Source organism: Dendrobium catenatum, unplaced genomic scaffold, assembly GCF_001605985.2.
Source record: "Dendrobium catenatum unplaced genomic scaffold, ASM160598v2 fragScaff_scaffold_697, whole genome shotgun sequence".
Lineage (NCBI taxonomy): Eukaryota > Viridiplantae > Streptophyta > Magnoliopsida > Asparagales > Orchidaceae > Dendrobium > Dendrobium catenatum.
Genome location: NW_021319159.1, coordinates 6,393 through 23,809, shown reverse-complemented (window position 1 = coordinate 23,809; position 17,417 = coordinate 6,393). Strand labels below are relative to the sequence as shown.

The 17,417-nt window shown below is 37.5% G+C and overlaps 3 protein-coding genes across 3 annotated transcripts in view; 1 reads left to right on the top strand and 2 right to left on the bottom strand.

Moving 5' to 3' along the window:
* Nucleotides 1-1,221: 1,221 nt before the first annotated feature.
* LOC110092855 (probable mannitol dehydrogenase) lies at nucleotides 1,222-6,529 on the top strand. The gene is made up of 5 exons (XM_020817550.2): nucleotides 1,222-1,489; nucleotides 4,010-4,123; nucleotides 4,334-4,847; nucleotides 5,818-5,971; nucleotides 6,057-6,529. The coding sequence occupies exons 1-5, from the start codon at nucleotides 1,371-1,373 to the stop codon at nucleotides 6,257-6,259; spliced, it is 1,104 nt and encodes a 367-aa protein (XP_020673209.1). The 5' UTR covers nucleotides 1,222-1,370; the 3' UTR covers nucleotides 6,260-6,529.
* Nucleotides 6,530-12,067: 5,538 nt separating this feature from the next.
* LOC110092852 (uncharacterized mitochondrial protein AtMg00810-like) lies at nucleotides 12,068-13,213 on the bottom strand. Its single transcript, XM_020817546.2, has one exon. The coding sequence runs from the start codon at nucleotides 13,211-13,213 to the stop codon at nucleotides 12,068-12,070; it is 1,146 nt and encodes a 381-aa protein (XP_020673205.2).
* Nucleotides 13,214-16,887: 3,674 nt separating this feature from the next.
* Nucleotides 16,888-17,417, bottom strand: part of LOC110103694 (uncharacterized mitochondrial protein AtMg00810-like) — a 2,070-nt gene continuing 1,540 nt past the window's right edge. The window contains exon 3 of the mRNA XM_028695853.1: nucleotides 16,888-17,175. Coding sequence (XP_028551686.1) covers nucleotides 16,888-17,175 — 288 coding nt within the window. The remainder of the gene's footprint in view (nucleotides 17,176-17,417) is intronic.

The following is a 17,417-nucleotide window of genomic DNA, read 5'->3' as shown; positions in this document are numbered from 1 at the left end:
GGGGTCTATTTATAGATTTTCATGAGTGGCGCATCCCGTAAATCTAGAGAAGATCCGGGGCAGGTTCAGAGTGCTCCATCGGATGGCTCGTATTGATTCCCCCGATCGTAGAGAATTTTTTAACTGTTTAAGTGCCTTAACAGTGTCGGAATTCAGAGATCTTGGGCTCGTTGGATTCGTCTCGCCGAGATGCTCGATTTGATTATAAGCATGTCATATTGGGATATCATTTCATTATCCAAATAATACTTTAACCCTTCCAAATGTGGTCCGGGCCCCCGATTTGGACCCATTTGGGCTTTGGTTGGACCAATTTCGGTGTTGTTCGGTTCGTCCCTTTGAGATGTTCAATTTGATTGTAAGTTTGCTGAAAAAGTCCCATTTGAATATGCCTCGAGATTCGTGCTTGATCAAGGCAATTTTTTAGGACGTATCAGTTTTATATTACATATAAGAGAATTTTTGAACTTATATTTTTTGAAAATAATTGTCATTTAGGCCTCGTTTGGGACTGATTTTTCCCTGCTGTGCTTCACCGAACGTAACCAAGAGGTCGTTTGGGGTTAAGCGGAGGTGCTCCGTTTTAAAATTTTCTACATCCCGCGGTTGCTTTTCCCATCCAAAAGAACATCCATGCTTTCGTGTGCTTTTCGCGTGCTTCCCGTTGTTTGGAAGTATAAGAAATAAGTCAATACCCTTAAAGTTCCCGTCTTCCTCATCTGGCGAACTTCCGCGACCATTTCTTTCTCGTTGTAGCACGACGCTCATTCCTCTGATACATTGGAATCGTTCAGGTATTTCTCCGAATTTCTAGTTGTAAGAACTCAGAATATATTTGTTTTATTATGATAATTTTTTTTTATTATAAAGTAATATTAGAAAGTCTAAAATTTTAGCAATTTTTTTTATTTTAACAAATTATTTTGAAGTATGATAAGGACAATGTCAATAAAAATTTATAATATTTTATATATATAAACTTATAAAATATTTGATATATAAACTTATAAAATTTTTGATAAAATAATTTGATTTTAATTCAAAAGTGTTAGTTTGTTAACATAAAATTTTGAAAAGAATTTATGTTTAAATAAAATTTATTTATCTAAATACATATGAGGATATAAAAATAATTTATTCATATATACTATTTTCTATGCAGCAATTTCAAAAAACGACTTTCTGTATAACAAATTTCATAAACTGCTTTACGGAGAGCTGCAGCCCTACCAAACGTACACTTACCGGTGGTCAGGAACGCTAGAAATTTCTGCACAGCTCGAAGCAGTAACACTTTTATATTTAAGATCTTTTGGTCTACGCCGAGGCTTCTTCATCTTCGTAGTCGATCGCAGCGGAGGAGAAAGGGTATGGCGGAGATCGAGAACAGGAAGAAGGTGTCGCCGGAGGAGGAGCATCCCCGTAAGGCATTCGGGTTGGCGGCGAAGGATTCATCCGGCGTGCTCTCCCCCTTCAATTTCTCCAGAAGGTATCTATAATAACGTCTCTCCTTTTCTTTTCCATTTCGATTTTTTTTGTACTGCGTCAGAGAATCGGTGACTAATCTGGCTATTGGATGGGTTGGAAGAACCGATGAAGATGAGCTTCCGCCGGCGATGCTGTTGTCTGTTCGTAGAGACCACGAGTGAGCGAGTGAGCTGCAGCTATTTCGCTCTCGTATTTGTGGCCGTTCTTTATATCGTTTTTATTTTTCTCTTTTTTGGAATAGTCGGGCGTTTATTCTTGAGGCCTTTCTACTTTTCTTGAGGAGTAATGATAGTTGTTGCTCTAAGAGTAATGGTAAAATCATCTGAAAAAATTGAGATTAGTGGATAGTTACATAATATCTTGAAATGAAAAAATATCCCATAAAAAAAAACATTTTTTGTGTATAAATCTTTCCAAGTTTTCCTTTATATTCAAATTTGGCGTCCACTCTAGAAGAAAATGAATGGACTGTTTGATATACTATTATAGGTTTGATTTAAACAAGATTTAGCTAAAGACTTCGTTTGCAAGATTTAGAAACTGCTTTAAGAAGCAGTAATAAAGCCTTCCCAATCGAAGCCTAAATCTTGTCAAACAGAATTTTGGAGGCTTCATGTGGCCGAAAGCAAACTGCCTCTAAATCCTCATGTTTTGAACTTTTGATAAATCCTGTTTTAGCCATGTTATTGATTAAATCCAGGATATACTAAATCCCACCATTGGCAGCCTCCTTTCAGAAATTTTAAATCCTGAAATAATTATTCAAATAATTTATCAAGGTTTAGCACAATTTAGTTTTTGTCATTACCAAATAAGTTTAATATTTGAATGTTTACCAGATTTATCAATTTGAACTTGTAAGATTTATTATATGCTATTTGAGTTGAATCATGGTTATATTCAATTGGCCCGAATGAGGAGGAGAAGAATCTTTAATGGATTTACAAAATCCAGTGTTTCGCCTAAAATGGAAAGGAAATGGGATTTTCAGAAGCTGGTAGGATTTATGTTCCTCAAAAAATTATATGACAAGATTTAGTCTAAATCTTGCAATCAGCAGCCCCAAAGTAATCATATAGTGAAAGATTGATAAATTTTTATAAATCTATCATTTAATTGGATATAGTTAGATACCATTGACTTGAAATTTCACAGATCTCTTTAAAAAAAAAAACCTTTCAAAAGTGAGTTTTTTTTTTTAATAATTAAAAGTCAAAATAAGACCAAAATTTCACAGATCCCTATAATTTTTGCATTGTACAAGGGCAAAAAAGTTCGAAGAACTGGACTCAGTGAGTCTTGGCACTGGGGAAGCCCATTAATATTTCTATCTACGCCGGTGCCTTTGCCATTTGCTTTTAATGCTTTAAATGTTAATAGTTGTCTCTTGCCTGGACTGACATCATTGCGTCATCTGCAAACTTCTGCTTTTGTGGGTTGGTGAAATCTTCGGTGTGACCATTAATACTGTCATCACTTTCTTTAAATGAAGCTTTTTTATATTCTTTGTTGATATAAGGCTTCGTTTGATAGTGGAAATTAGAATGTATTATGTATTATAAAATATAAATTTTGAAATATTATGATTCTAAATTTAAGCGACACGTTTAAATGCAAGTAATTTTAGTATGTACTTTAATTCTACTTGTTTGAAGGTAACTTTTTTTGTTTTCACTCAATCTGTATGTGAAATGAAAAGCCTTTATGTTTGGAGATTTGCAGTGTTAAAAACCAATGTAATTTTATTATGATATTTAAAATGATGGTGAAATCTAGTAGAAATGTAGAATACATATTTGTAAACTTCATAAGCTTTGTATATTTTGCCAGCATATATGAACATAAGGCTATAACACTCCTGAGTCAAGCCTTATTTTTTTATTATTTTTGGAACATTTAGGTCAATTAAGTCAAATTCATACACGGCAAGACTCGAACCTTCTTGTGCTTCCTGTATAGTAAAAACTAAAACCACCAGCTAAGTTTTCTACCCTAACATGAATAGGGATCCTGATGCTCTTCAATTACTTTGGTGGTTGCACAGTACAACCACCATTTTTCCACCCATGCATTTATTTTGGGCAGGTGGTATCAAATCCTTTTTTTAATCCAAAATCAATTGTTCTTATGGGTTTGACTTTAATTTATGAGTATTTAATTCGGTAATTAGATTGATATGCATAAAATTTTGAAAGATATTTACCTTTTTGTGGATTTTTTTTCTTTTCTATATTAAAATGCACTGGATTTTGCTTTCCTCGATGGAGGAACTTTCTAATGATTGTCCTCATATCTCTTATTAAAGAGCATCTAAAACATGCGAGAGTTTTCAATTACCCATGAATAAGAAGAAAAACAAAATTAATTATTAGTTTTAGAATTTAAATAGTAATGTTTTTCTATATCATGTATGAGTTTTTGACACTCACACTTGCTTTAAGGCATCCTCAGGACTCTCACTTGTGGACAAACCTAACTTCGAATTGAGTTTCTAATAGTGCTCATTGTTGTAATGTTGCAGGAACAATGGCGATAATGATGTTACCATAAAGATATTGTACTGTGGTATTTGTCACACAGATCTTCACGTCATCAGGAATGAGTGGAAAAATGCTATCTACCCAGTAGTTCCAGGGTTTGTACTCATAGGCCTTAGTATTTAAGGCTTCGTTTGGGACTGCTTTTTAAAGTTAATTTTTTAGAAAAAAAATTTCTTTATATTAGAAAACTGATTTAAAAAGCAATAAAAAAGTTGTCCCAAACGAAACCTAAATCATAAAAAAATTTGAGTTTTCATTATCATGAATTACAATTATGCCTTATTAAACCACACTGCTTTCCACAGGCACGAAATTGTTGGTGTTGTTACAGAAATTGGGAGCAATGTTCAAAAGTTTAAAGTAGGAGACAAAGCAGGTGTTGGCTGCTTGGTTGGTTCTTGTCATTCTTGTGATGGTTGCGAAAATAACCTTGAGAATTACTGCTCAAAGATGATATTAACATACAATTCAATCGACATAGATGGGACAATCACTTATGGCGGATATTCAGATTTGATTGTTGTTAGAGAGCATTTTGTGGTGAAGTTCCCTGAGAGCTTGGCGATGGACAAGGGCGCGCCACTGTTGTGTGCAGGAATAACAGTTTACAATCCCATGAAGACCTTCAGTCTCGATGAGCCTGGAAAGCACCTTGGTGTTGTAGGCCTTGGAGGACTTGGCCATGTTGCAGTCAAATTTGGCAAGGCTTTTGGAATGAAGGTCACTGTTATAAGCACATCTCTAAATAAGAAAGATGAAGCCATTAAAACTTTGGGAGCTGATGCGTTTATAGTTAGCAGCGATCCTCAGCAGATGCAGGTAATGTATCATTTTTCAGTGACTTACTTGAAAATACTGTAGAAAGTCCTCGAGATTTAGTGTAGAGGTGTCAATATTTGACACGACCTGAAACCCCACCCGGGCCTGATCCGAAAAATTCCGGGTTAGGGTGAACCTGTTTATCAAAGGGGTTGGGTTCGGGTTTAAAAATGTGACCCATTTTTAAAATTGGGTCGGGTTCGGGTTGACCCGGCATCCCGAAATCAACCCAAAGTTGACCCTAGTTCAGGTCTGCTAGCCGTCTGACCCGGCCTAGCGGCTAGCATGCGGCCATGCGGGGGGAGTCCGTCTTGGGCCTCTCGGCCAAGCGGCTAAGCCCAAATGCCCAATCCGGAAATGGTCTTGCCCACACACCCGCCTGGCCGCCTTCGGCATTTCCGCCTTCAGCCCTTCAGTCTTCAGCACGCAAGCCATGCGTCCAGTCTGACGTCCACCAGTCCACCACGCGGCAACCCAATCTAGCCCTATCCAGCTGCCCACCTCGGTCAGGTCGCCCAGCCTAGCCCGCTGCCCGCTGTTGGCTGGCTGCCCCTTACCCTGCTTGCCCAGCCTCGCCCTAGCCCGCTGCCCGAAATTCTGAATTAGCGGGTCTGCAGCTCATGTCGGGTCAACCCTGCAACCCGCGCGGGTTTGGTCCGGGTTGAATTTTCTAACCCGTTTGCAAAATTGGGTCGGGTTATGATCAAACTATTTAAACTTGGGTCAATCCGGGTTTGACCCTAACCCGGCCCACATACTCATTTTGACACCCCTAATTGCGTGGAAAATTCGCTAACTAGCATATTAAAAATTTGAAATTGGTTGCGAATTTTATTCCCACAACACAGATAACAATGGTGAAATTTTTAAAAGTAATATAGAAAAACCATGGCCATCTCGCACGCTAGCATATCCATGCTTTCTTCTGTTTCATCTCTGTAACCAACTGTTGAGAAACTTTCTTTTATAGGCTGCAATGGGCACCATGGATGGCATAATAAATACTGTGTCGGCAAAGCACGATATAGTGCCATTGATCTTTCTCTTGAAGAACCAGGGAAAAATGATCATGGTTGGCGTGCCAGATCGCCCACTGGAGTTACCCATCTTCCCCCTATTAATGGGTTAGCATTATACCTCTGTGATTCTTCATACTTCTCTAACTGGCTTAGCTTTGTAAGCTTACAGTAGCCATTTTTTTTTCTTCAGGAGGGAGGATTTTGGCTGGTAGTTCCATTGGTGGATTGAAACAAACGCAAGAGATGATAGATTTTGCTGCAAAGCACAACATAACTGCAGACATCGAGCTCATCAAAGCTGACTATGTGAACGAAGCGTTGAACAGGTTGGCTAAGGGTGATGTGAGATATCGATTTGTGATCGATGTGGGTAATACTTTGACTCCTGCTTGATAATTTGAAGGCTGCTTCTCTCTCATTTGGTAGTCAATAAATAACTGTTTTGGTCTATGATTCCTGATATCTAATGTATTTGGCCCCATTTGTTCTATGTTCTTGTATGCATGCCATGGGTATTTGGTCTTTTGTATCCCTACGTGTGTGAAATCTACAATGCTTATGTGCCCTTTATTGTTACATGATACGAATTCCCTCTCATCTGTTATTTGAGTTTTGTTGGATGTTTCACTTCATATTTTCAAAAAGATTTTGGTTTTATGTCTTTATCTGAGCTATGAATTTAGAAAATGATTGAGTTAGTTTGAATCTTCTGGCTCTAATCACAGAGCTCCCATGAGGTGATTTGTATGAGCAGTTATTTGCATTCCTTTTTCGAAGCGTTTTGAAAAATTCTACAGAATAATTTGCATGTCTGCATTACGCAGCTCATCTTGATCTGTTGATTGAGAATTTTAGCTAATAACCAAAAGGTTATGGGTACGAATAGGGTTGTCAATTTCGGGTCACAGGTTGGGTTTGGGTATCCGGAACTGACTGGCACTATTTGGGTCAACTCGAACTCAACATGTTTTTGCAAACGGGTTGGTTTTTTGAACCCGAACATGACCTGCTTTAGGTTTGGGTCAACCCGACACCACCTGAAAGCGGGATGTCGGACGCGGGACAACGGGATGCCGTCATGCTGGACGCCGGACGTGGGCAGCGGGACGCCAGAGGCCGGACGGCTATTCGCGAAGCGGGACAATTGGATACCGGCACGTGGGTAGGCGCGACACGTGGCGACGCATGCAAGCGGGGCAGGGGCGGTACTTGCATTCATGCTGGCATACTCGGGCAGGGCGGGCAGGTGTTGTTATTTCGAGTCATTATTTTTGTTTTCGGTTCAACCCGAACCCGACCCGGTTTTACAAACAAGTTGAAATTTCTAACCCGAATCCGACCTAGTTCGGGTTTGGGTCAACTCGAACCCAAATTTTAGGGTCAGGATTCCGGCCATGTCAAATATTGACACCCATAGGCATTAATCTTAAGTATATAATGTGTGTATGAGTTTTCCTTAATTGACCTAAATGTCCTTAAAAAAAAAAGTCTACTTGAGTAACATCAACATATTTTGCTTTCGTTGGTGATGTAGCTTTTATATTTTGTAATTGCGTAACATTAAGATATGGACATATGGTAGTAAGATATTGATCAAAAAATATATAATCGTTGGTTATACGTAAGCATCAATAAAGACTTAGTAATTTTTTTAGTCGCATCTACAAAATCTGTGTTATTGTACTAGAATATAAAGACAAAATCCCAAAACTTTGATTCTTGACATGACGCATCTATTAGCTATGTAAGTATTATTATTACAGCAGACCATATAATCGTTCACATCAGCGTTAAATTTTATTTTAATTTGTTTGGCCGCAATAGCATTGTTTTTGTTGAAGGACAATGACATATATGGAGTATATTTGTGTAGCTTCAAACTTTCTTTCATAGTCTTTTAATTTATGCTTATATTTTGTGTCAGATCTAATTAAAATAAATGGAATATCTTAATGAAATGGATTCATCGATATCAAGAGTGGTTTGATTTCAGTTTATAAGAGCTTAAATCAAGTACTTTTGGAAATCTTCGAATATTTATTGGATGATTAAATAATCTCCATATATTGCATGCTTGTTGTTAAATCAAGGGTCTCGATAATGCAATTCCAATGATCTTAATACTGCTCTATTTTGATATCATTAAGGCATTTGAATATGAAAGGATGTTATATGATCAAGAGAATTAGTATTGGTTGTTTGATGAAGTGTTATTTTTTTAAAAAAATATTTATTCAGCATGTCACTTTAAAAAAATAAAATTAGACTTTCACTCTTAGTATGAAAGATGTTCATTGGCTTGATATTCAATGGAGGATAGTGACCATTATCTTGTGACTATGATCTTTCGATCATAATCGTCCATCACAGTTCTTTGACTATCATCGCCTAATAAATTATTATGTACCACCATTGTCTGACTATTGCGCTTTGATCACTGTAACTTTACTGTAGTTCTCAAACAATCTTGGCCTGACTGCAGTCTCTTAATCACCTTCTCCTAACCTCAGTCCCTTGACCATTTTTGCTTGACTATGGCCTCCGACTACATTTATTTAATTATAGTCCTATAATCACAATTGCAAAACTATGATATCCCAACATAGCCACTATACTTCTAGCCTCCACTAATTGTTGTTCAACTATAATATTTTGATCATTGTTACCCCCAGTGGTCTCCCGTCCACTTTTACTTGACTATAATCCTTTGATCATTGTTGCCAAACACTAGTCCTCAAATTGTTGTCGCTCAACTATGCTTTCCTCCACCATTATTGCTTGACTATAATCCTTTGATATCTATCACTTGATTACTGTCATCTAACAATCATCACTTAATTATGGTTATTTGACCACTATTGTCCAACTGTAATCCCAGCCCCAACCAACATCGCTAATTTTAGTCCTCTGACCAATGTCGCCCACATACTATCCTTTGACTACCATTGCCTGATTATCGTGCTTCGATTGTTATTGCTTGACCATTGTTCCTCAATTATCTCATCCAATTATAGTTCTCTGATCATCATCGCCTAACTACAGTCCTACAATTATTGTAGTCCGACTATGATCTTTTGATAATTATCACCCAATTATGATCGTTTGACCACTAATGCCTCGCTACAATTGTTCGACCACATCGATTGACTATAGTATACTAACCACCATGGCACAATTCCAATCCTTTGACCACCTTTGTCGACTATGGCCCTATAGATCCTTTAACCATTGTCATCCTACTATAGTTTTTTGACCATTGTCCATTGACTACACTAATGCTTGTTGACATTACGCTCGTCATCATCAATAGAATTTATACACATCTTCGCCTATAAGGCCAATGCATACTATCAACATAAACTTTGACTTATAATGTTAGTACCAACATTTTTGCGAGATTTTTTAATCATTGGCTTCCCCTCTATAAAGGAGAACAACCAAACAAATAATAAATAATCTCTTAAATGTAGCTATTATGTCATATGACTTTTCCAACTTTCTTCACATAATTTATTCTATAAAGTTTGTCTATCATATCAACACTTTATCCAATCAAAAGAAAGAAAATCATTTTAGTTGAAAAATACTAGAGGAATAATTTCAATTAGGCCAAACCCTGTGATTTTTTTCCCATTTTTAGATTTTCATGTCCCTCTTTTCTTTGTGTGTGCTAGATTTTTGTAAATTGCTAACTTCAAAATCTCTCTCTCATGTTTTTAATTTTTTTGGGCGCAGTAGCTTGACTATTTTTTCACACAGGTTAATGTCATAAAATAACACATGACAAATAACCTTAGATAAATAGAACAATTTTTAGAGGACTTTTCTAAATATTTTTCATCATAAGTTAAGATTTCGGATGATACCATATTCTAACAACCAAAGATAAAAATTTCAAAATAATTCTTCATAGAGAGCTTGTTTAAAACTACAACATTGACATAGGCTATCATCGTTATGTCGAAAACATCAATCATTCTTATACACAGAAGTAAAGAGATCCATGTATCCAAAGTGACTTAGGTTTCGTTTGGGACGACTTTCTTACTGCTTCTTAAAACAATTTTTTAGTATAAAATTTTTAATTTTTGTACTAAAAAGTTATTTTAAGAAGCAGCAAAAAAGTCGTCTCAAACGAAGCCTTAGTCTCCTACAAAAGGCAAGAAAAGTTCTTAGAACGTTGGATCTGTATTAAACAAAAGGTTAAGTTTTCATTTGTTATACCATAACTTCTAAACATTTGATTGTAAAAATTAGTCAAGATTTTATATTATATTAAGAAGCATATATATATGTGTAATACAAATAAGAAGTTTTATTTCAGGGCCACATTTAAAACTACTGAATATACATTATATCAATATGCTCTTTGTCAATATTATAAGAGATTTTATGAAGTCTTCTACAACTTTCAAACTAGTCTCATCTTTCAATGGGAGGTCTCTTCTCCTATGAAGATTGTTGTAACTTAAAAAATTCTACTTTAACTGTAATATATCTCAAATGATTCTAATGATATTAAAGACAACATCAATATTGTAATAACTCAAATATGTGAAATAAATTTTTTTGAAAAATATGAAAATTTTGAAGTAGAGCGCTTTGGTATTGATCTGTAAGTGACTAATTTCTTACTTCTTTTTTCAAGGATTTTGATTTCTGCGAATTTATCTCTCATAAATTTGTTAAAAAGCATTCTCTTGATATTTTGAATGATTTGATATGATTTTATTACATTTCAAATTAAGTACTGAATGATATCAGATACATGATATGATAAATCTATGTGATACCTTACAAATTTATGTGATTCACTGATTGTATGTCATAAGAAGCTGGAGATTGATTGGGAGTAATGAGGAGTTGGGGCACGATTCCTTTAAGATCTCAATGATGATACTGACACTGTTATGAATACTATACTGATATTGGGACCGACCCTCAAACTGTTTACTTTCATTAACACTATTTAATGTTATTGATCATGATACTAATATTGTTCCTAGCATTAGTACTATTGACTGATACTAATATTGATATTGTGATTGATGATGTAATTGATTGAGATGTGATGAATTATAAAATAATAAATTGATACTGATAATCAATTTATACATTGATACATATATATTTTTTTATATGATTTATAACATATTGTTCTCTTTTATATTTTATTGATTTCAGTTATAAAATTTTAGTTACTTGCTGGGTTATGTGCTCATTACGTGGTTTTACATGTTTCAGAAAAGGGTAAGGATCCTATGATATGAGGCTCTGGATAAAACAAAAATGTAATCATATATTTTTTTTCCGCTATTCATTAATAAGCTCTAGTTAAATGGTTAAAATGAAAGACAAATATAATTCTTCCAATATAGATTCTTGAGTGTGACAAATACTTGACAGCACCAGTGCCTCATCATTTGGATTGTTGGCTTTAACTGTTTATAAACGTGATTCATTTGATGATGACACTCGACACTTTTTAAAAAAAGAAGAAGATCAGAGCCTCATTATATGGATTGTGAGTCCTGTCTGTCTCTAAATTTTGTCTGTCCGATGAGGAGTATCGACACCTTTTTAAGGCAAAAGACTAGAGCTTCGCTATAGGGGGACCATAAGTCTTAATCACATCTAAATTTGATATATTTGATGAGGGCATTCAACACCTTTTTTAAGAAAAAGATTTATGCCTCGCCATATGGATTGCAAGCTTCAACCACCATCAAATCTAATCCGTTTGACGAGGAAACTCTACACTTTCTACAAAGAAAGACCATAGCCTCAAAGTCGGGTTGTGGGCCTTGAAACAATCAACACTTTTTTTAAAAGAAAATGGAGTTTTCGTAGGGATTCTGAGTATTTACTTCGAGGAAAGATCGAAGCTTTGTTGTATGTACTTCAGACATTGATTGCCTCCTATGGTTCGTTGGATAGTTTGCTTGTTGAATTGAAGAACTCGAATTCCACCGGACTGGAAAGAAGAGAAGAGGAGGATTTCCTTCTTGAGGAAACAGACAGAGCGAGAGCAGATAAAGTGGAAAAGAAAGATTTCTTTATTATGTTTGGTTTACAGAGTAGCGTCAGTTTAAATAGAGAAAGGTAATAAAGAATGGTACGGTAAGCTAACGTTACAAAGGAAGCATCCAAGCATATCGTGACACGTGTAATGTTTGTTAACAGCCCCCTTCAAACTAATGGCTAAAGAGTTGCGGTTAGTTTGCTGGATAGATGCTTGAATCTTTGTGTAGGGAGGGCCTTTGTAAAAAGATCTGCAATTTGATCTGTTGTGCAGATGTGGTGGACAGCAATGTGATTTTTCTTGATGCAGTCTCGAATGAAGTGGCAGTCGACCTCTATGTGTTTTGTTCGTGCGTGAAAAACTGGGTTGTTGGCAAGGGCGATGGCCGATGTGTTGTCACAGTAGACCGTCGTTGGAGAGTCCTGAGTTGTATGGAACTCTTCGAGCAGTCGTCGTAGCCATAAAACTTCGGAGGCTGCAGTTGCTAGTGCGCGGTATTCGGCTTCTGTGGAAGAACGGGCGATTGTGCTTTGTTTCTTGACTTGCCAAGAGACCGGAGAGTGGCCGAGAAAGTTGCAAAAGCCGGAGATGGAGGTATGGTCTTGAGTGTTGCTTGCCCAATCTGCATCAACATAGCCTTGCAATAAAAGTGATTGTCTGTTTAAAGGAATACCGGTTGTCGTGGTACCTTGTATGTAGCGAAGAAGCCGTTTTAGTGCTGCGTGATGGCTGTTGAGCGGTATATGCATGTGTTGACAAAGTTGTTGTACCGCGAATTGGATGTCCGGTCTAGTGAGAGTGAGATATTGGAGCGAACCGATGATTTGTCTGTAGAGGTGCGGATTGTCGTAGGGTTCGGTAGAGGTTGTAGACGTTGTAGTTTTGGTGGGTATAGGAGTAGACGCCGGCTTAGATTGTGCCATCCCGGCACGGTCCAGAATTTTCTTGGCATATGCTTGTTGATGCAGGATGACACCGGTGCTTGTTGGTTGAGTTTGAAGACCAAGGAATTGAGATAATGGCCCAAGGTTACGCATCTGAAAATGGTTATGTAAATTAGAGAGAAGTTTAGTTGTTTCGGTTGGGGAGTTACCTGTGAGGAGTATATCGTCGACGTAGATGAGAATGTAGAGGCGCGTATCTCCATTTTTGTAGGTGAGCAGTGAATGATCGGAGGAGCTTATTTGGAAACCGTAAGCTACCAGGTGGTTGGAAAGAGTAGCATACCACTCTCGAGGAGACTGTTTGAGTCCGTAGAGTGCTTTCTTTAGACGGCATACGTAATTTGGATGAATGGAGTCTTGAAATCCGGGGGGTTGATGCATGTAGACGGTATCGGATAGCGTTGAAAATTGGGTGTTTTCATAGGGATTGTGGGCATGGACTTCAAGGAAAGATCGAAGCTTGGTTGTAGGGACTTATTGCCTCCGATGGTTCATTGGATAGTTTGCTCATCCTTTAAGGGAGAAAAATTGGAGCCTGCATACAAGAACCGTGCCTCTCTCTTAGCCCCAAGGTGATATTTATAGATTCAAGAGGAAAAAAAAAATCAGAAAAATTTTATGAAAATTTTATATTTTTTAAAAAGAATAGACCTTTTTTTAAAATAAAAAAACGGATTTTTTTTTCTTTTTTCTTCAAAATGTGCACTCGGAGGTTAGTATTTTACTGCCTAATTATGACATGCAGGTTAAGGGGTTGCTTGGGTGTAATGTATTTCAAATGCATGGGTTTTGAGAATATTGGTGTTTGGTTTGAAGTAAAAGAAATACAATATAAAATTTTGATGTATTTGGAATACAATATGTTATTCATTTTTGTTGTATTTTGAATTCCTCAAAATTGGGCTAGTTTCAAATATATCTGAAATATAATGCACTTGTCGACGACATCCCGATCACCCTCACCCGCCGCCTCTGTTACCACCATTGTTGGCCACCCCGTAGTTGGCCACCACTATCCGATCGCCCGTTGCTAGCCACCACCGCCCCGCCACTGCTATTCGACCCCACTCGTCGGCCATCACTTGATGTCGTCGACCACCACTGTCGCCGGCCGCCCCCCGACAACCACGCTGTCGCCGGGCACCTCCACCTCATGTTAGCTACTGAACAATACCATTTTATACTTTACATTATTTTATTTTAAACTAAAATAAAAAATCCTCATTTCTTTTATATTTATCCAAATAACTTCAAAGTAAATAAAATATAAATAACTTATGAGGTGCTGTATGTGCTCCCGCAGTGTGTTGCCTTATGCGTGAGGGTTATCATCGGTGCTACTAGTGGGTGGGAAAATTATTACGTCCGGTGCCCGGATTCATCCGGACATCAATTCAGACACGCCACGTCACCCAGATACACCCGGGGTCCAGTGTATCCGGGCGATGTGGTGCATCTGGATTGGTGTCCGAACGGTCCGGTGACCGGACGTAATAATTCGCCCAGTGGGTGGCAGCCGGCTAATCAATATGGTCATTAATGCTTGTCCAGGTCTATTTTGTGGTATGAATAATTTGATTCGATTGTTTGTTGAGTCCCCTATATCATTTTTTTAATATTTTGCACTTAATTTTGATACTACCAAATCTCAGCAGGGCAATTTAAGTCAATTTCGAGCAATTTATTGATGACTTTAGAGCAATATTTTTCAACAATCTTCACTTCAGTCAGACTGTGAGCTTTAGCAAATCCTAAATTATGATCAAAGATAATTTACTTGGTTCAATGTCACTTAACGAGACTTTGTAAAAAAATCAAATATAAGGCATCCAAAAATAAGGGGCAATTAATATGCATTAAAAATTCAAAATTAAATTCAAGATCATCTGAATTTTCATTTCGTGAAACTTTTAATCAAATTGAACATATTGACGTAGCAACTCCATCGACGCAAAAAATTGATCCATGCTAATTAAAGAATATACATTTAGGGCTGTTGAAAATGAGCTCTCTATTATCCTCAGTGAGATTTATGGGTGTACCAATAAGCTATATGAGTTAAAGTTATCCTTTGAAGAAAAAACTTTGGTTGAAGATAGAGGAGAAATTATCAAATTATTTTGTGCGGAGACTGGACGGGAAGTTTCCGTTCGGACTGTGAGTGTACACAGTATTTATACATATTGTGTATAAAAAATCAAATTGTATATATAAAAAAATCAAATTATACTCACTGTACACTCACAATCTGGAAAGAAACTTCCAGTCTGGACCATGCACAGAATAATTTCACAACATAGAGAGGTTTGAGAAGGACATTTCCCGTTTGGCTCTAATTTCCATGCTTCGGAAAAACATTGAGATTAAAATTCATATCAGCTAAATAATAAAAAAGTTGAATAAAAAAAAAATAATGGTGATGCCTTTTCGTTTCTGTCGAGAAGTAGCAAGCTAAAGCAGCTAAAAAGATTACTGCATAAGTTCATCCGAAGATGATTGCCTGAAGGTCAATTCCCCATTTAATCAGCATGGTAAATTATTATGTCCGGTGTCCGAATTTGTCCGGACATCAATCCAGATGCACCACGTTATCAAAATACACCGGGTCCTAATATATTTAGATGACGTGACACATCTGGATTGGATGTCCGGACGTCTGATGACCGGACGTAATAATTTGCCAATCAGCATAAGGATACAAATGATTGTCATTTTGGTGAAGTTGAGTACTCAGGAAGATGGGAGCAAAATGTTTGGCATATAAGACTATGTCTTTCATTTGGGACAATTTTTTATTGTTTTTAAAATATTTTTTCAGTACAATTTTTTTAAAAAACTTGAAATTTTTTACGAAAAACCTTTTTAGAAAACAATAAGAAAGACGTAAATTTGGATGCGAGTGACGCATGAAATTTAGTTTTCGTTTGGGACGGCTTTCTTACTGCTTCTTAAAGCAGCTTTCGAGTACAAACATTTTATTTTTTAATTAGAAAATTACTTTAAGAAGCAGAAAGATGAGTTCTATGGTTCTTTTATTGTTAGAAAGTAGATAACTCAAATGATAAGCTGTGTTAGAAAGCAGATGGCTCAAAATGGTAAGCCTTGATTCTTATGCTTTCTCTCCCCATGTCTGCATTGGCGTAATTTTATAAAAATGTTACATTAAAGGCATGTGTATAAAATATAAATCATATGATAAATAATCTAGTAAAGATTAATTGTAAAATTGATATGTTAATTATTTCCTTTTTAATTATATTTTTTAGAGTATTTGGTCCAGTTTTTCTTGTATTACTTTGTTAGACATTACACCTATGTAAATCTATATATAATACTTATAGAATGATATGTATGGAGAGACCCAGTAATAGCCCACATGAATAATGAAATAAGACATTCATGTGTTCCTCTCCCTCTCTCTCTTTCTTCCACGTCTCTCTCTCTCTCATCCAAAAATTTTGAGAAGAGCATTCTTCTTCCCGTAGAATTTTTAAGAAGTGATATCAAAGCCTGGTGGAAGCGATCTCGAGGAAGATGTTCATGTAATCAAGAGAGAGAGCAGGTGGTCGTTGCCGGTGTCGCCGACGAGTGTTCACATGCGGGTTTGCTTGCGTGAGGCAAATGGAAGGTCTAGTGCAGGTTGGATTTGCGCATAGAAGCAAGAAGCAGGCAGTGCGAAGTGGAACACGTCGAAACGAGTCGCACATGTATAATGCACAGAGACAGACACATAGGTAGTGTCCCGTAAGCAGAGACAAGTGCGTGTCGCACGACCTATTTTTTTTTTGGCCTTAGATTCAAGTGAAAAATAGCATTGGATATAGGACTTAGAGGCGCATACGTTGCCGGTTCGATTCTTGCGCTGGCTTAGTGAACACATGGTTAGATGTGGGCACAGAAGAAGTCCCGCGAGCTTGGCTTTGTCTAGGGTAAGCAGGAGGTAGGTGTACGGGAACATGGGATTCATTTGCGCGAAGATTTGGAGGCAGGACAATTGGAGATTGCGAGTAGATCTATGGGATTGCTAGTAGATCAACGGCTCGCGAGAGGTGGCTTCACATGCGAGTAAGGGCGTACCCGCGTGAGTGGAGACATGTGGTCAAACCAGTGCAAGCGAGGCGAAGAGGCATGGTGCCCTGCAGATCGGAGCTACATGTGCAGTTTGGCGTTGCGATTACGAGTAGGGTTACATAAGAGGTACTAGTCATGCCGCTCAGGGCAGCGGGCTGGTTGTAGGAGGCTCTCAGGGCGCACGTGAACCGTGTGGGAACAAGCACGCGGGCTCGTGAGCAAGGGTCAGAGCGGAGTACATGGGGGTTGGAGCAGAATTGGAGCTGCAAAGTCTACAGTCGGGCCAAGGGCGCGAATTGAGCTCTGGAAATGGGATTTACCTTTTCATGATTAAAGTTTTGTTTAGATTTTTTGAGGTGGAGCCTTCGAGCGAAATAGGGCAGATCAATAAGTAGTGTTGTTGGATTTATTGAGTTAGAGCAGCAGATCAAGAACCTCGGTGCGGATCATGTGGGAGGCAAACTCACGCAGGAGTGTGCAAGAAGTGAGCATCAGAATCGAGATCAGAAAAGTG

Bases quoted from the DNA above. Each gene is read 5' to 3' on its own strand.
- LOC110092855 (XM_020817550.2), top strand. From the start codon at position 1,371: ATGGCGGAGATCGAGAACAGGAAGAAGGTGTCGCCGGAGGAGGAGCAT. The intron at 1,490-4,009 runs GTATCTATAATA...GTAATGTTGCAG, and splicing joins CCCTTCAATTTCTCCAGAAG to GAACAATGGCGATAATGATG. The intron at 4,848-5,817 runs GTAATGTATCAT...TTTCTTTTATAG, and splicing joins GCGATCCTCAGCAGATGCAG to GCTGCAATGGGCACCATGGA.
- LOC110092852 (XM_020817546.2), bottom strand. From the start codon at position 13,213: ATGCATCAACCCCCCGGATTTCAAGACTCCATTCATCCAAATTACGTA.